The sequence below is a fragment of the Apodemus sylvaticus genome, chromosome 13 (genome assembly GCF_947179515.1).
Source record: "Apodemus sylvaticus chromosome 13, mApoSyl1.1, whole genome shotgun sequence".
NCBI classification, from domain to species: Eukaryota; Metazoa; Chordata; class Mammalia; order Rodentia; family Muridae; genus Apodemus; species Apodemus sylvaticus.
The window spans coordinates 72,527,615-72,547,650 of NC_067484.1; the positions used below are offsets into that span (position 1 = coordinate 72,527,615).

The 20,036-nt window shown below is 41.4% G+C and overlaps 1 protein-coding gene across 3 annotated transcripts in view; it reads left to right on the forward strand.

Moving 5' to 3' along the window:
* Positions 1 to 3,801, forward strand: part of Nrep (neuronal regeneration related protein) — a 27,470-nt gene extending 23,669 nt beyond the window's left edge. For all 3 annotated transcript variants that reach the window (XM_052155321.1, XM_052155322.1, XM_052155323.1), the window contains exon 5: positions 3,285 to 3,801. In XM_052155321.1, coding sequence (XP_052011281.1) covers positions 3,285 to 3,410 — 126 coding nt within the window. In that variant the 3' untranslated portion in view covers positions 3,411 to 3,801. The remainder of the gene's footprint in view (positions 1 to 3,284) is intronic.
* The last annotated feature ends 16,235 nt before the right edge of the window (positions 3,802 to 20,036 follow it).

The window sequence follows — 20,036 nt, forward strand, 5'->3', positions numbered from 1 at the left end:
AGGGTGAAAGGGACAGTGTAGTCAATTCCTACCTCAGTCAGGCCTTCCCACAGCCCCCTTCCATACTGACAATATCAAGCCAGTGGGTAAGACCAGATGAGGGTCCTCGGTGAGGTGTGAAGGCAGAGGTCCTTCCCTTCCCTGCGTTTCTCATCTACGCTACAGCATGCTTCATGGCGGGCACAGTAAGTAGGAGGGACAGGCCTTCAGTTATCTTGTTATACCTTCATTAAATATGAAGTAGTCTTTTAAACATAATATACTTATCCTTTTTCCAGAAGGATACCTTTGCATACCTTCATGAAAGGTAATCTCAGATTACTTGGTCCAAAGCACATTACTTAGTAACTGGGGCCAGACTAGCAGTCATCAGAAGGAATGTCCATCTGGGTGTGGCTTCTGGCGGAGCAGGCTTGATGTGGGCATGAGCACCTCTGCCTGCCGTCCATCCTCAGGCTTCTAGATTACTCAAGTCTCTGTCTCACAAGGATCATTACCTGTGGGTGATGGAGAATGGTAACTGTCTCCACAACTATTGCAAGGCCTGACTTCTGGGGACAGATGGTGCATTAGAGACAGACAAAGCTTTAAAACCACACAGTAAGTGCCAGGGACAGAGATTGTGATCTAGTAAATCCAGGCTCCAAAAAGGAGGTACGGAGAGCATCTCTCTCTGGGAGTTTGTCCCATGGAAGGTGGTTGAGTTTATTAGCTCTCGGGGTCTTTCAGTAGCATGCTTCTGCATGACCTTCTGGCATGGTCTGTTGCCAGGTACCTTGGTACCTCCCATAGATCCTAGTTAAAAGCAGATGGGGAAAGGATGTTTCTCTCTGTAGACTTAAACGCCAGCAATGGGTGCAAGCATGGAGGACACCAGTGAGGCGTGCTGAAGTGCGTGAGTGTTTGGCACTAGAGAAGGAAGACAATGAAGTTAGAGAAAAATAAATAGAAGAGCTAAATTTAGATCTGAAATAGTCCAGGGTTTTTTGTTTGTTTTGTTTTGTTTTGTTTTTGGAGATAACTCTTCCCTAGCTCTCAGATTTCATTTTGTAGTGTGTGTTTTTTCCTGGAGGTCAACAGTTAGTGGAACTGAGTCTCACAAACCAACACGCAGCAGTGTGCTAACTTTGGAACAGTTTTGAGTCCACACTAACTGGGCAGATTGGGGGTGTGGGGGCGTGGTATTACTTGGAGAATTATCAGTGGATTTTTTAATTTTTGTTTTTATTTTGTGTACTGGATACTAGAATTTCAAGATCTGAATTATCTTCACAACTGCACAATACTTTCATCTAGTAACCAAGTACTTCCAAGTGGTCAACTCCATTGACTGGAACATAAATACTCAAAAACTGCAAAGGCTAATGTTTTCCCTAGGAAAATACCAAAAATGAGTTGTTTGATTTAGAGAGAGCTTTGTCTTCACTGAGTGAGGTGTGTGAATGCGACATGCAGGCGGTCTTCCATTTTTAATAGATGAAGACTTTTATGTCAGTTGGTCAGAGGGCCCCCCTGACCTGCCCTCTGGCTGCTGGGTTCTGAGGGAGACTGCGCATCACTGCCCGTCTCCTGTGTCAGCAGAAGCAGCACAGTGAGTTTATCGCCTGTCCGCCATTGGTTGTGTAAGGAGGGACTTACAGAGTCTCAGGAGCCTCTGGCTGTGGTTTCTAGCTCTCCTCCTCTTTCCTGTAGCTGTTATCTGGGATCCTTTTACACTGTGTATCTCTCAAACACTTCCATCTTGGGTACCGTTTTAGTCCTGATGATTGGCACTTGTATGAAGTGTGCCAGTTGCTTATAGAGTAAGGCTTGCCTAGAAAAGGTGTATGCATGGTGATATATTTTAAGTAGTGCAATAGAAAATAGACTACTGTCAACCTTCCACCACATTATCCATTGAAAATGAAACACACACACACACACACAGAGAGAGAGAGAGAGAGAGAGAGAGAGAGAGAGAGAGAGACACACACACACACACACACACACAGAGAGAGAGAGAGAGAGAGAGAGAGAGACACACACACACACACACAGAGAGAGAGAGAGAGAGAGAGAGAGAGAGAGACATAGACACATACAGACACACAGACAGACAGACAGACAGACACACACACACACACACACACACACATACACACTTATATGGATTTAGAAAGATGGCTGATTCAGTGGTTAAGAAAGTTTTTTTTTTTTTTGTCCTTGTTCAGCTCATGTTTAAGCAGTCATGTTGGTGAGACCTTTTAGTTGAAGCTTCTGACATTACCAGGGGACACAGTATTACAGCAAACTCCCTGGTCCTCTGGTTCTTTTTTTTTTTTTTTTAAGCTCCAGGTGTGAGCTGTGACAAGGGCTCATGATTATTTCTTCAAAATAATTTTTAAAACTGAAATTAAGCGTAAATACAGGGGTCTGAAACTTTTTTACACATTGGCAAATTTCTCCCAAATAAAATCTTAACAATTTTGTACCCTTTCGAGCAGTATTCATTGGAATCTGGATTGTCTCACTCTTTTTCCTTGTTATTCAAAATTTATTGTGAATAATGTCAGGCTTACCACCTTCACGCTTTATTCCTCATGAAGAATAAATGAACTTCTTTTTTTTCTTTTTTTTTTATTCGATATAATTTTTTATTTACATTTCAAATGATTTCCCCTTTTCTAGCCCCCCACTCCCTGAAAGTCCCATAAGCCCCTTTCTCTTCCCCTGTCCTCCCACCCACCCCTTCCCTTAAGAACACTTTCTGTTCTTGCGGAAGACCTGGGTTCAGCTCCTAAAATTCACACGGTGGTTCACAGCCTCTGTTCCGAGGATCCAATGCCTTCTTCTGTCCTCTGTGAACACCAGGCCCACATGTTGTGCACACATGAGCATATAGGCAGACACTCATACACATAAAAGAAAACTTTAAAAATGTATTAGCACTTCTATGTCTACTCCGAACACAGCTCAATCCTGGGTCCTGTCTAATACTAGCAACTGTCCCCAGATGTCCTCTGAGGAAGGATATCACCACCATGAAAGAACAGTTTACAGGAGCGAAGGAAAACTGGTCTTCAACCGCTTCATCCCCTCCTGACCTAATATTTACATTCAGGAGAATACTGTTAATATATAAACTGTTTACACAATAGAAAAAGTTCCAGGAAAAGAAGAAGGTAGAGAAGCAAAACCGTTAGAGATAAAGATGGTTTTAAAAGTGTGACTAAGTATATTTGTGTGTGTGTGTGTGTGTGTGTGTGTGTGTGCCTGTCTGTTTCTCTGATTGTCTTCTCCTGCAGGGAAGACTTCCCATTCCTAAGGAAGTGAACCGCAAGAAGACGGAGGAGACCGGTGCTGCCTCGCTGACTCCGCCTGGCAGCCATGAACTCTGCTCCCCAGCCATCGGTTACCTCCACCCTTTTTAACTGTCCCACCTCCATTTGTATTGCATATCGTGTATGGGGTTTTGATGAGGTCTTGGTATCATATATGGGATTTTTTTTCTGTGTAAATCATCAACTATAAGAAGAAACTATGGGACTCTAAGCCTGGCTTTAGAGAATTTACAGTGGACAAATAGGTTTCATCAAACCAGTTTTTAATCATTCTGACTCAAGTGAAAACGCTCAGAATTTTCACACTGTGAATCCACGTTTACAACCCCCTACAGGTGGGCCTTCAGGCCTGGTTCGCTACAACAATGTCTTCCACAACTCAAAACTCCTACTGCTCTCATGACTGGTCCACTCCTGCCTTTCATCACATAGCTCCCGACTGCTTCTTGCAGAGGCTGAGAGTCCCCCACTTTTTTTTTTTCATTTAGATGTAATAATCCTAGTAGATTATGTTCATCAATTGTCTGTATATCTATATTTTACCCATGTACTCTTTTGATGTATAGAAGTAGTTTGAAACTCATTGTTTCCTTGTGGTAAGTGGCCGAGACGCTGCCACAGGGCCTGAGACACTGATGAATGGTGCTATTTTGGACTTTCAACATGCTCCTTGGCGAGGTAGCTCTGGTGGAGTTGTTTTTTATTTCTATGTTCTAAGAAGGTGTTGGTACTCTGTTTCCTGGAATGTTCTTCTCTAGACTGGACTGACTTGTTTCCCTTGTGTCTTGAGTGTGGCTTTCTTCTTCAGTGTTGTAGGTTGAGCGGATGCTACCAAGAGTGTGAGAGGCTGTCCTCTCGTGACTGGCCCTGGCGGATGTGCAGTCACGGTAGCAGGAGCAATCACAAAACTGTAACTGACCTACCAGATCTCTTTCTTTCTGCAGCCTCACCTGCCTGACTTAGAAAAAGAAAAGCAATAATTTTTTTTCCAGGCATCCTGAGGTTATCTCTTTAGATTCTTTTTGACTAGATATTGGGGGGGGGAGGGTAAAAGTCCACTCTTTTAATAAGTGCCATGTGGGGAAAAAAGTCCAAAGTACTGGCATTTGAGTAGAAATTTGAAAATTATCCCTTTCCCAAAGTTGAAACTGGAAAAATGTATTTACAAAAGAATGATGATGAAGATGAGGATTATGATAGTGATGACGGTGGTGGTGGTGGTGGTGGTGATGATGATGGTGGTGATGATGATGAAGAAAGGCCAAAGACCTTTTTTTGGCAGTTTTGATAAGCAAGGTGTAGATTTTACATTTTTGTCCTTGCTCCCAATGAAATGGATAAACAAACATAAAATCTGACAATGCCATCTCCTCACGGAATGTTGTTGTGTTAGCCAGACTGAAAGCCCACCTTAATTTTTATATAACGTCTTTAGCTCCTCCTTTGACAGGGCAGGCCTTGTTCTGAACTGTTTGCGCTTCTGACTGTTAAAACACCAGTGACGCATGCACTGTCCCTCTTCGTTCTCTCTCGCGTCCCCTCTGGCCTGAGTTTCTTGTGCACTCTCCCTACCCCCACCTTTGTTAGGGTAGATATATCAGCTATGTAAATAAAGCAAGGAAACGGTATTGTGCATTTGTGGCATTTATGTAGAATTGCAGTGTGCGCTGCCAAACACACAGGCTTTTGTAACGTGGTCCTCTCATAAGTACCCAATGTATTTTAGCTATTTTAGTAGGATTTGTTCAATAAATATGCAAGCTGTAACGTAACTGTGCTTTGGCTCATCATTGTAAGGTCGGTCAGACTTTTTAATGCCTCTGCGGATTCATGCTACGTTTTGTGTTCCCAGAATCCCTCGGATCAGGCCAAGTATCAGAAGGGAGAAACAGATTTGCCTTTTGAAAATTTTCTCTCTTGAGGGCTTTATGAGATTAGGGCTGAGGTAGGGCTCATTAAGATGGTGTTAGCATCATTGCCCTGGTCATGGTCACAAAGGGGAATTAAATGCAAATCCTTTCACTTCTAGACATTTCCCCTCTCATTAGGGCATTCCCACACACCTTAAAATGCACGGTCTCACACCCCCATACCAGCAAGACCCACTCCGTGAAGCATTGGCACCTCCACACAGGCAAAAGACATTTGTAAGAGGATACAATTCTGAAATAAACGTTTAAGCCATTAATGTGCAGGCATGCAGTCACCCAGAGCCCTGTGGGGGATGGGATGCCATCATCAGAGCCTTTTGGAAATCTCGAGTGACTCTGAAAACTGGAAAGTGGGGACCCAAGCACCATGTGCTGCTGTAGATAGAATCTATGGTTGGCACATGCAAGGCAAGCTACTCTATAACTGAATGTTGTGGTCAACCCCCTTTTGATATATTCTTTAGGAAAGGCAGAAGTATGGGGACATCTCAGTTCTGAATAGACACCTATGACTAGAGGGACTGAAGTTCTCAGCCAACAGTCAATGGTCGTGGCCAAGGCTCTCCAGTCATGGCCTCAACATTGAATGTTTGACGTTTGACATCTTGGCTGTTGAGAAATTCCTGCTGCTTTGCATTTCATTACGGGACTAGAATGTCACCTTGATTTATGCAAGAGTTTCAAAATCATCTGGTGGGGTGTAGACAGAGAGAGAGAGAGAGAGAGAGAGAGAGAGAGAGAGAGAGAGAGAGAGAGAGAAGAGTTGGGGGGGGAGAACAGAGAATCTTACCATCCCCACTCTGGGAGTATGTCCTCAGGAGAAGATGCTCCTGGTTCCTGGTTGTGGGTGTTAAGAGGCATCTCATAAATTGGGAGTATGATGAGTTTAATTTGAAATTAATGTGCAGTCCAGGTGAGATAATGACACCCATATACACACCTAAAGGTTGATGCCGCCACATATAGGGCAGGTCTCCTATTACTTGGTTATCACTTTACTTATAAACAATCCTAATTTTCCTCACTCAACAAGCTCCCTTTGCTTGGAGAGGCATCGCAGCTGTGGGGGATACACTCTGCTTTATTGCCTTGCTAAATTAAGACTATGAAAAGATCATGAGATGGGTCAATGGGTGGCATTTCTCTGTTATTTTATTTCCATCCATCTTAATTACCAATTGCTCCTAAAGAGATTGAAATCACATTTTGCATATTGAAATTTTATTCTTTCTTACCCCACAGGTTCTATGGGTCAGGAATTCTGGAGTAGTGTAGCTGGTTGTTATTAGTATGTCCTTGCAACCAAGAAATCAAATGGGCCTAGAGCCATCTGATACTCTGTCTGGGGTTGGAAAGCTGTGCCCACTTCCTTGGCTGTTGGCTGGGTATCTCAGTCCCTCTATTCATTGGTCTCTCTGCAGAAATGAGATGTCCCCATAACTTCTGCCTTCCTAAAGAATATATCAAGAGCTGGGCTGGTTTACCTTGGGCATGTTCCATAAAATCTGCAGCCAGTCCCATAAAATCCAGGGGAAGTGACATTTCCAGGTGCTCTAAGATGCCCAGGATCATAGGATCAGAGTTGAAGAGGACATAACATCTGTCCCAACACCACCGGACATAACTGGATACAGCAGGCTCCAGGACATAGGAACCCCGCCCGACCAGTAACATGGGTACCTTCTGGTCTGGGCTGGTTTACCATGGGAGTGAACTCTGCAACCAGTCCCATAACACCCAGAGGAAGCTCCACTCCTAGGCACTCTAAAACCCCCAGGATCCCTGGATCACAGGATCATAGGAGCTTGGTCACACCATGATCTCAGGGCCCCAGAGGCAGCTTAATTCCCAGGAGCTCTGATATACCCAGGATCTCAGGATGACAGGATACTGGGATCACAGGACCACAGAGATAGCTGGATTCTGAGGAGTTCTGACACAACCAGAATCACAGCAAGGGCAGGTAGCACTAGAGATAATCAGATGGTGTGTGTGTTAGGGGGAAGCATAAGAACATAAGCAACAGAAACCAAGGTTACTTGGCATCATCAGAACCCAATTCTCCCAACATAACAAGTCCTGGATACACCATCACACCAGAAAAGCAAGATTTGGATCTAAAAATCACTTCTCATGATGATAATAGAGGACTTTAAGAAGGACATAAATAACTCCCTTAAAGAAATACAGGAGAACACAGGTAAACAGGTAGAAGCCCTTAAAGACAAAACACAAAAATCCCTTAAAGAATTACAGGAAAACACAGTCAAATAGGCAAATGAAAAGAACAAAACCATCCAGGATTTAAAAATGGAAATAGAAACAAAAAATAAATCAAAAACGGAGACAACCCTGGAGTTAGAAAACCCAGGAAAGAGATCAGGAGTCATAGATGCAAGCATCACCAACAGAATACAAGAGATAGAAGAGACGATCTCAGGTGCAGAAGATACCATAGAAACCATTGACAAAAAAGTCAAAGAAAATGCAATTTGTAAAAAGCTCCTAACCCAAAACATCCAGGAAATCCAGGATACAAAGAGAAGACAAAACCTTAGGATAACAGGTGTAGAAGAAAGTGAAGATTCCCAGCTTAAAGGGCCAGTAAATATCTTCAACAATATTATAGAAGAAAACATTCCTAACCTAAAGAAAGAGATGCCCATGAACATATAAGAAGCCTACCAAACTCCAAATAGACTGTACCAGAATAGAAATTCCTCCTGTCACATAATAGTCAAAACACCAAATGCACAAAACAAAGAAAGAATATTAAAAGCAGTAAGGGGAAAAGGTCAAGTAACATATAAAGGCAGACCTATCAGAATTACAACAGACTTCTCACCAGAAACTATGAAAGCTAGAAGATCCTGGATAGATACCCTCAGAGAACACAAATGCCAGCCCAGGCTACTATACCCAGCAAACTTCTCAATTACCATAGACAGAGAAAACTAGATATTCTATGACAAAACCAAATTTACACAGATCTTTCTGCAAATTCAGCTCTACAAAGGTATTAGATGGAAAATGCCAACACAAGGAGGGAAATTGCAGCCTAGAAAAGGCAAGAAAGTAATCTTTCAACAAACCCAAAAGAAGATAGCCACATAAACATAATTCCTATAACAACAAAAATAACAGGAAGTAAAAAATCACTTTTCCTTAATATCTCTTAACATCAATGGAATCAATTCCCCAATAAAAAGACATAGACTAACACACTGGATACTTAAACAAGACCTAGCATTTTGCTGCATACAGGAAATGCATCTCAGTGACTAAGACGGACATTACCGCAGAGTAAAAGGTTGGAAAACAATTTTCTTAACAAATGGTCCCAAGAAGCAAGCTGGAGTAGCCATTCTAATATTGAATAAAATTGCCTTTCAATCAAAAGTTATCAAAAAAGATAAGGAAGGATACTTTATACTGGTCAAAGGAAACATCTACTAAGATGAACTCTCAATTCTGAACATTTATGCCCCAAATGCAAGGGCACCCACATTCATAAAAGAAACTTTACTATAGTTCAAAGCACACATTGTACCCCAAACAATAATAGAGACTTCAACATCCCACTCTCAGCAATGCACAGGCCATGGAAACAGAAACTAAACAGAGACACAGTGACACTAACAGAAGTTATGAGCCAAATGGATCTAATGGATATTTATAGAACATTTCATCCTAAATCAAAAGAACATATCTTCTCAGCACCTCATGGTACCTTTTCCAAAACTGAACATATAATTGGTCACAAATCAGGCCTCAACAGATACAAGAAGACTGAAATCATCCCATGGATGCTATGTGATCACCATGAACTAAAGCTGGTTTTAAATTCCACCAAAACAACGGAAAACGCACATAAACATGGAAACTGAACAATGCTCTACTCAATGATAATTTGTTCAAGGAAGAAATAAAGAAACTAAAGAATTTTTAGAATTTAATGAACATGAAGACACGTCATACCAAAACTTATGGGATACAAGGAAACCAGTGCTAAGAGGAAAATTCAAAGCTCTAAGTGCCTCCAAAAAGAAATTGGAGAGAGCTTACACTAGCAGCTTGACAGCACACCTGAAAGCTCTAGAACAAAAAGAAGCAAATACACCCAAGAGGAGTAGATGGTAGGAAATAATCAAACTCAGGGCTGAAATCAAACAAATAGAAACAAAAAGAACTATATAAAGAATCAACAAGGGGCTGGAGAGATAGCTCCAGTTAAGAGCACTAACTGCTCTTCCAGAGGTCATGAGTTCAAATCCCAGCAACCACATGGTGGCTCACAACCATCTGTAATGAGATCAGATGCCCTCTTCTAGTGTGTCTGAAGACAGCTACAGTGTACTTACATATAATAAATAAATAAAAAATCTTTAAAAAAAAAGAATCAACAAAAGCAGGAGCTGATTCTTTAACAAGATCAACAGATCGATAAACCCTTAGCCAGACTAACCAGAGGACACAGAGACAATATTCAAATTAATAAATGAAAAGGGAGACATAACAATGGAAACTGTAGAAATTCAAAAAATCATCAGATCCTACTACAAAAGCTTATACTCGACAAAATTGGAACATCTGAATGAAATGGACAATTTTCTAGACATATACTTAGGTGCCAAAGTTTAAACAGGATCACATAAACAATGTAAATAGTCCCATAACCACTAAAGAAACAAAAGCAGTCATTAAAAGTCTCCAACCAAAAAAAGCCCAGGACCAGATGGGTTAGTGGAGATTCTATTAGACCTTCAAAGGAGACCTTATTCCAATACTCTTCAAACTATTCCACAAAATAGAAACAGAAGGAACACTACTATGAAGCCACAATTATACTTATACCTAAACCACTCAAAGACTCAACAAAGAAAGAGAACTTCAGACCAATTTCCCCTATGAATATTGATGCAAAAATACTCAATAAAATTCTTGCCAACTGAATCCAAGAACACATCAAAATGATCATTTACCCGTGATCAAGTAGTCTTCATCCCAGGGATGCAGGGATGGTCCAGGATATGGAAATCCATCAATGTAATCCACTACATAAACAAACTCAAAGAAAAGAACCACATGATCATCTCATTCAGTGCTGAAAAGCATTTGATAAAATTCAGCATCCTTTCATGTTAAAGGTCTTGGAAACATCAGGAATTCAAGGCCCATACCTAAACATAGTAAAAGCAATATAGAGCAAACCACTAGCCAACATCAAACTAAGTGGACAGAAACATGAAGCAATTCCACTAAAATCAGAGATTATACAAGGCTGCCCACTCTCTCCCTATCTACTCAACATAGTGCTCGAAGTTCTAGTTAGAGCAATTAGACAATAAAATGAGGTCAATGGGATACAAATTGGAAAGGAAGAAGTCAAACTATCACTATTTGCAGATGATATGATAGTGTACTTAAGTGATACCAAAAATTCCACCAGAAAACTCCTGGTAAACAACTTCAGCAATATGGCTGGAAATAAAATTAACTCAAACAATCAGTAGTCTTCCTCTACTCAAAAGATAAACAAACTTAGAAAGAAATTAAGGAAACCACACCTTTTACAATAGTCACAAATAATATTGCATACCTTGGTGTGACTCTAACCAAGCAAGTGAAAGATTTGTATGACAAGAACTTCAAGTCTCTGAAGAAAGAAATCGACAAAGATCTCCCTTTGCTCATGGATTGGCAGGATTAATATAGTAAAAATAGCCATCTTGCTGAAAGCAATCTACAGATTCAATGCAATCCCTATCAAAATTCCAACTCAGTACTTCAAAGAGTTAGAAAGAGCAATTTTCAAATTCATTTAGAATAAGAAACAATCCAGAATAGCAAAAACTATTCTCAACAATAAAAACTTCTGGTGGAATGGCCATCCCTGATATCAAGCTGTATTACCGAGTATTAGCGATAAAAAACTGCATGGTACAAAGAGAGGCAGGAAGATCAATGGAATAGAATTGAACACCCATAAATGAACCCACACACAGAGCATCACTTGGTCTTCAACACAGAAGCTAAAACCATCCAGTGGAAAAAAGAGAGCATTTTTAACAAATGGTACTCTTTCAACTGGCAGTCTGCATGTAGGAAAACACAAATGGACCCATTCTTATCTCCCTGTACAAAGATCAAGTCCAAGTGGATCAAGGGCCTCCACATAAAACCAGATGCACTGAAACTTATAGAAGAAAGAGTGGGGAAGTACCTCAATCACATGGTCACAGGGGAAAATTTCCTGAACAGAAAGAACACCAATGCCCTATGCTCTAAGATCAAGAATTGGCAAATGGGACCTCATAAAACTGCAAAGCTTCTGTAAGGCAAAGGGCACTGTCAACAGGACAAAAGAGCAACCAAAAGATTGGGAAAACATCTTTATCAATCCTACACGTGATAGAGGGCTAATATCCAACATAAACAAAGAATTCAAGAAGTTAGACTCCAGAGAATCAAATAACCCTATTAAAAATGGGGTACAGAACTAAACAAAGAATTTTCAACTGTGGAATACTAAAATACTGAGAAGCACCTAAAGAAATATTTAATATACTTAGTTATCAGGGAAATGCAAATCAAAACAACCCTGAGATTCCACCTCATACCAGTCAGAATGGCTAAAATCAAAAACTCAGGTGACAGCAGATGCTACAAAGGATATGGAGAAAGAGGAACACTTCTCCATTGCTGATGAAATTACAAGCTGGTACAACCACTTTGGAAATCAGTTTGGTGGTTTTTCAGAAAATTGGACATATTATTACCTGAGGACCCAGCTACACCACTCCTGGGCATATACCCAGAAGATGCTCCAACATGTAATAAGGACACATGCTCCACTATGTTCACAGCAGCCTTATTTATAATAGCCAGAAGCTGGAAAGAACCCAGATACCTTTCAACGAGGAATACAGAAAATGTGGTATATTTACACAATGGAGTACTACTCACCTCTTAAAAGCAATGAATTCATTAAATTCTTAGGCAAATGGATGGAACTAGAAAATATCATCCCAAATGAGGTAACCCAGTCACAAAAGAATATACATGATATGCACTCACTGGTAAGTGGATATTAGCCCAAAAGCTCTGAATACCCAAGATTCAATTTACAGACCACATGAAGTTCAAGAAGAAGGAAGACCAAAGTGTGGGAACTTTGGTTCTTCTGAAAATGGGAACACAATACTCACGGGAGTAAATATGGAGATAAAGTGTAGAGCAGAGACTGAAGGAAAGGTCTTCCAGAGATTGTCCCACCTGGGGATTCATCCCATAGTCACCAAACGCTGAACACTATTGTGGATGCCAAGAAATGCTTGCTGAAAGGAGCCTAATATAACTGTCTCCTGAGAGGCCTTCCCAGAGCCTTGTAGATATAGAGGCAGATTCTTGCAGCCAACCATAGGACTGTGTATGGAGTCCCCAATGGAGGAGTTAGAGAAAGGACTGAAGGAGCTAAAGGGGTTTGCAACCTCATTGGAAGAACAATAATATCAACCAACCAGACACCCCAGATCTCCCAGGAACTAAGCCATCAACTAAGGAATACACATGGCTCCAGCTACATATGTAGCAGAGGATTTCCTTGTCAGGCATCAATGGGAGGAGAGGTCCTTGGTTCTATGAGTAGGGGAATTAAGGGCCGGGAGGTGGGAGTGGGTTGAGTGGAGGAACACCTCATATAGAAGCAGGTGAAGGGAAGATGGAATAGGGGGCTTCCAGGAGTGGGGGAAACCATGAGAGGGGATAACATTTGAAATGTAAATGAAGAAAATATCTAATAAAAATAAATATATAAATACAAAATTTACTATTTTGTATTTACATATAATTTTGTATTTATATATAATTTACATACAATTTTTGTATTTATATATAAATACAAAAAAAGAGGGGAAAAAGAATATATCAAGAGAAGCTTGGGAATGTGATTCAATTGGTAGAGTTGCTTGCCTCCAATTCACCAAACCTTGTGTTTCATTTACAACAATGTGTGTGTGTGTGTGTGTGTGTGTGTGTGTGTGTGTGTGTTGTGTGTGTATGGGGGGAGGTATGCAGGCACATGCACACCAGGAACACGCCCAGGTACCTATGATCTATCTAGTCTCACACTTCACCGTTGTGCTGGAATGGTGGCTCACACCTATGGTCACAGAAATGAAGGAGTCTAAAGCTAAAGGGTTGCCATCAGTTTGAGGCCAGCCCATTTCGCATAGTGAGTTCTAGGCCATCCTGGTCTATAGTGTGAGACCAGAAAAGAATAAGAAGGAAGCTAGAAAGCAAGCAAGCCAACAAACAAAATTCCCCAAACCAGCCACTATCATATTCTGTTCAGGTAAACCAGCTTCTAAATATAGCCTTATGACACACTCTACAAAGTAGAAAAGCAAGTTTTATTTCTTGAAGTGGGAAAAACTAAACAATTTGCAGACATGATTTTGAAACAGTATAATGGTCTCTATTTAGTAAAAGAACTCAGGGTTTATTGTAGGTTAAGGGATGAATTATAAGAAAAACTGAAACCTGGAATATGCAGATGCTTCTTTTAAGTGAAAGTTCCTGGAGGCCCATAGAGTGTGGCTCTGAAGAAGGTTCTAGAACACATCCAGAACCACAGGGCTTGCATTTACTAACCAAAGTGCTCTTAGCCCTGAAAGAAACAGTTATTGGTAGTTGTAAAACCCAAGGTTGAAATACATGATATTTACAGTTCTGAGAAAAATCGGTGGTGCTCCACGGGGGCCACTGATGAGGGCTCATTCAGTTTCCATAAAGCTGAAAATGATGGGTGATTGACCCTGCACTCCACTGTAAACTCACAGGAATTGTGCCAGGAGCAGCTATGGACCCGTTAATGGTTAATGCCTGCTGTGGCAAAGTTGAACATTTGAAGACCGGATGAATCTGAAGCCTACTAGTTGTAATCAAACAGGAGCTTCAAATTTTGATTAAAGACTTTGTTCTCTCACCAGACACAAAATAAGTATTACCATATTGCCTTGGGTGGGGTGCATATAGACAACCACCCACTAAGGACCAGATAGAAGGACCTCTTCTGTTTGTCTACAATGTGTTTTTAAGAATGTCGATTGCTTACCCGTGCTTACAAAGATGGAGGTACTCCACAGAAATGTCTAGGTGGGGAAATTAAAGCCGTACAATAGGGAGAATGGAACTGAATAGCAGACTGTACATTCAGACGAGGGATGCCTCCTCCTTCTATGACCCTCATCACCTCTCTTCTTGCTCCCTGGTTCCTTCCGGAAAGGTGGTTCGCACTGCTAATCCTGTGAGTATAGGCAGCAGCCAAGAACCTGTTTTACTAACAAAGGACCAGGCACCTCACCAAAGCTTTGTGTTTGACCTCAGAACTACTTGCAGGAGCACTAACTTCAGGCAGGAGGCAGGCTGGTCCATGCTGATCCCACAGCCTGCCCGCTGGAGCACCTGCGCCTCCCTCTCTGGGAATGTTCAGTCACCCCCCTCCCAGCACTGAAATCCTATGACTTAAGGAGGAAGGAGGGTTGGATTGGTTTGGGTGAGGCTGCACATAAGCAGAAGAGATTCAGGAAGTTCCAGCCGGGGTGTGCGACAGCTTCCCATGGACACGCACAGCTTGAAGGAAGTTTGTTTTATGTCTTCTGTGTTCTTTCATGAAAATCGATTTACAGAAAATGACTCTGGGCTCATAATAAACTTTTTTTAAGCACACGATTTCTTTTTAAAGAGAGAGGTTTCATCTATCTCACATCTTTATATGACGCATGGCCCTTAACATGACACTGAACCCCAGATGGAGCAAACAGAAGGCTTCTTCTCATTAGTCAGGAACAGAGGCTTTTCCATCTCCTGTTCATGTTAAAGATGATTATAGTGTTAATGAGCAAGGAATTGGGTCTTTGGGCTCTTAGGGATTTTCAGATTTTAGAAGTATGGAACGTGGAATGAATTGAATAGGGACAATATTTGCTTCAGACTTCTCCGTCTTCCCCCCAGTGATTCTGAGCAAAGATTGCCTTGCTTTCTGGGGAGACTGTGAGGAGAGTGCAGCAGCAGCAGGGAAGACAAAAAAATGGCAGGAGACATCAAGTGGGGGGTGGGGGTGGGGAATGGCTCCTGCGAGGGCTTGCATACAATCATGTTCTACTGTTCTTGGATGGATAGTAAACATAGGATGGATTTTGACTAGGAAGTAAAGTAACAAGAAACATGCAGGACATCATGGACTGGGTTTTGTTTATTTGCTCACTCATACATGCACGCATTCTGAGCCCGTTGCATGCATGCATTCTTGCTCAGTTGCCTAGGCTGACCTTGAACTCCTGGGCTCAAGCAATAAGCCCATTTCAGCCTCCCAAGTGGCTGGAACTGCAGTGGGATGTCGCATGTCTCTTTTGATGACTATTTTAAATGGAATTATAAGGCTTTCTAGAGATATCAAGTGGATAAATCCAGAGATAAAGACACTTTCACGAGGATTCTATCAGACTTGATGTATAGTGTTTGATAAAATTGTCAAAACCATTGTCCAAATTATGACATGAAATGTTTATTGAATTGCAATCATTTCTTCTCACATATTGTTATATAAAGAGTTTAGTATCTCCTCATAATTGGAACAACAACTTCTGTGCTGTTAGACCCACTAGTAGCCCAAAAGAACATTTTCATTCTTGTTGGTATTCTTGATTTTGACACAAGTTCTTACATGATTTTTCTTCTTCTTCCTCTTCCTCTTCCTCCTCTTCTTCTTCTTCTTCTTCTTCTTCTTCTTTTTCCCTGAGACAGGGTTTCTTTGTGTAGCCCTTGCTGTCCTGGAACTCACTCTGTAGACCAGGCTGGTTTTGAACTCATAAATCTGCCTGCCTCTGCCTCCCAAGTGCTAGAATTAAAGGTGTGTGCCACCACTGCCCGGCTATGATTTTTCTTCAAAACCAGCCAACAGCACTCAAGAGCTGCAGACAAGTGTGATGGAGAATCAACCTGCCTGTGTGTTAGTTACTTTCATGCCGTGGAGACCATAAACCTGACAAGCAAATGCTTAGAACAGGAATGACATATTCTGGCTCATGGTTTGAGAAGTCACAGTCTGTCATAGTGAAATGTTGGAACCCTTGTTTGACAGGTACACACGGCCGGTAGCAAAAATCCAGGCCCAAACCAGGATCCACCTATAACCTGTAAACCTAGGGCCCTATCTTGCTAGCCAGGCCCCATGTCCAACAGGTTTAATGACCTTTGAAATCAAGCCTTTGAAGGACATTATATTCAAATCATAACACTTTTGTCTCTGTTAGGGCTTTGATATGATGAAACACCAGGACCAAACGTAACTCTGGAAGGAAAGGGTTTATTTCACTTAATACTTTCTGGTAACATCTTATCACTGAGGGAAGTCAGGGTGTGAGACCAGGAAGCTGAAGGGAGGAACTAATTCAGGGGCCTCGGAGGGAGGCTGCTTACTGGTCAGCTATCCATGGCTTGCTCAGTCACCCAGGGGTGGCACTTCCTACAGAGACCTGGGCCTCCCCACCCTAATCATCAATCAAGAAAATGTCCCGCAGTCTTGCCGGCAGGCCAACCTGGTGCAGGAATTTCCCCAGTTGAGGTTCCCTCTTCCCGATGAGGCTAGTGTGTGTCAAGTTGACCTAAACTTGCCGGGCACAGGTTTGCTTGATGTCAGAGTATGCTGATCATCTTGCTCTGTCGCATGTTTAAATATGTAACAGCTCGATCTGCATCACCTGAGTTGTAATTTTAGCGACCGACCAGCTTTACAATGTTTTGTGGAATAAAATATAGCTATTCAAGTAGAAAAATAAAGCCAACTTTCTCTGACAGAATTTGTATTTGATTTAGCCATTTGATAGTGAATGTTGCCCCCATTGATGAGTATTTTTGAAAGACACTTTTCATAATTGAGTAAAATCTACAGCTCTAAAGTAGAAAAAAATACACTTAAAGCAAAAATTAAGATTGAAATATTTCATCAGAAACCATTGTTTTGTCAAATGTTTAATCAGTTTAAAAAAAAAAACATGTGTTTTTATTCCTGCCATTTCTAAAGAGATAGTTCTTTTTAAAGGTGGCCCTAAATGTGTGTGTTACAGCATAATTTAGAATCATTTGAGAAGTCAGAGTGACTGTGTCTCTGTGTGCTTCCCAGAAGCCAGGAAAGTAAAACATTCAAAATAACAGGAGAATAAAGCCTTTTGCTCAGACTTTCCAGGACACTACTTTAAAAATGCAGAAGAACATTACCAGGTTGTCAGGCGACAGAAAAGCAAAAGTATTTTTGATTACAGATTATTATAGTAATTTTGCCACATGGCATCAGAAATTCAAAGAACTGAATTTTGGTGCTGTAGTAAAACGTGTGTGTGTGTGTGTGTGTGTGTGTGTGTACACATATCAAAGAAGTAGAATTATGTTGATCTGTTTCGTATGAGCAATAAATAATTCCTCATTGGCAGATACATGAATTAATGACTAAAGCTCACTATCTCATTAACCCTTCACCAGGGTGTGATTTTGCATTTGTTCTTACTAAGTGGAAGGTGTTCCTGTTTTTATTTGTAGTACACTGCTTCTAAATATTATTCTCTTTGCAAAGATTTCTTTTAATACTTCGACATTTCTGGTCAAAGGAAATAAAAGTGAAAGTTTAGGTGTATTTTAATTGCAGGTGAGTGCAATAGGGTGATAAAGTGTATTTGATCAAAATAGTACAATATTAAGATAAAGGTCTTGGGTAAAGGTAAATAAAAACATTAGTTCACGAGGGGAGAAAATGTCCAACTTCTGAAAGATAGATTAAGTATTTGTTTATGAAAACAGAATGATTGCATCTTATCCAATACCATGATGTTTTGGTTCTACTGTATATGTTTGTGCGAGGAATTATAATAGAAGCAATTATAATGTTCTTTAAATTACAGCATTTGAAAATATGCAAACTTAACCATCCGATTAAAAATTGCACACAAGTACCTCTTTCTTCAGATTTCTGTAAGGTGTGTATTTGGGGCTGGGTGAGACAGCTCTGTGGATCTTCTAAGCACTTGCTGTGCCAGGTCCTCAGCACTCAGGTAATGCCGCATGCCATTGTGCAGGTCTGTGATCACCACTAGCCAACGGCAAGATGGGAGATGGGGAGAGGCCCTTGTGAGCCGGCTATCCTGACATACACAACTGTGAGCAAATGAACATCCTCAGACAAGGCGGAAGATGCAGAATGACATTCAAAGTTGTTTCCTGACCTCCGTGTCCATCCCATGACACATGGGTGCCTTTCCCCAAGCCTTCACATGCATATGCATACTGTACACACACACCATACACACATGTAAAAAGAGCGACATATTTTGAAATGCTTTAGCTATACAGTAATCTAAGCTCTGTCTTATTTTATTTGTTGCTTTATTATTTTGAGATAGCTTCCTGCTGTCTGTCTCACGGTGTAGTACTGACAGGCCTAGAACTTATTATGTAGACCAGGCTGGCCTCAAAGAGAGATTTGCCTTCTTGAGCCTTCTTGGTGCTGGAAGTAATGGCATGCACCACCACATCCAGCCTAGTGCCTTGAGAAATTTATTCTTGGGCAGAAATGAAGCTTGAAAATACCCTGCCTCCCTTTAAATGAACACTTTGTCTGTTGCTGTGGAGCTATCAACAGCAGTGAAAGAGGAAAGCTGCCAAGGGGACCTGGTACCAGCGCTCTTTGGATGAAGAAAGGGAAATGACATCCAGAATACTCATTAATGCTTAACTATGACAACCTGGGCTGGGGCAGGGGTCGGTAAGGTACATGGACTGGTGGTAGCGGACCTCAGTGGGGTGCATTATCTCCAACTGTAAATCTACTGTTCCGAGCTGACCCTAATAGACATATATAATAGAGGGAAGATCAACCGTCCTTTCTGGCCCAGATTCCAGAGCTGCTTTCTACACTGACTTTTCCTTAGGAGTTCTGGGGTCTCAGGAATAAGGACTGGAACCTAACAAATGCTCCATCTCATTTCTCCCGCTGGCTTTTCCTCCTTCTCCCATAAGGATGATCAGTCCTCCAGACCTCTGGAATATACTAGAGATATAATGCAGATGGTATAAGAAAACATGACTGTACCCAGCGAGAAAATGATAAAAAGCTCTAGAGAGGGTTGCCTGTGCTCAGCTGTTTTACTCAGACCCTTGTAGCTGTGTGTGAAAGCCTCACAGAAAGAGAATTTTAAGAATGCGTTAATTTGCTGAGTCCTTCAAGTTGAGCAGCTTTAGTGATTAGTTGGGGTCTCTCTGAGCCCAGGCTCCCATTAATTCTCTTCAACACTTTGCCCCTGGATGAGCTCAGCGGCTGCACAGACAGAGCTCTATCCCTCCCATGCCCCCACCTTTCCCATCGTGTTCCTTTTGCTTCTTTTTTCTTTCTCTTCAGGGATGAGAAGCCTTAGATCCTTTAACCAGTATCTCTGTACCTGTCCCCTACCTCCAGGGACTTTAACATCCTTTTCAACTTCTTATATGAACCCTTGTCTAAGGTCAACCCAGATTCTTTTCTGAAATGATGGCTGAGGTCTGGAAGGAATCAATGGTGGGGGCCATTAGGGTGTTCTATGGAACAGCTAAATGGAAGGAGGGATGAGTATCTGTGCCCTAAGCATTTGCTGTAGAGCCTGCCTTCACATATTCTTCTCCACCTTACGCCTTGGGGAAGCCCCAGCTAAGTGTCCCCCTCATTCCTCCTGACACCCTATAAGGTTAGACAGTCACT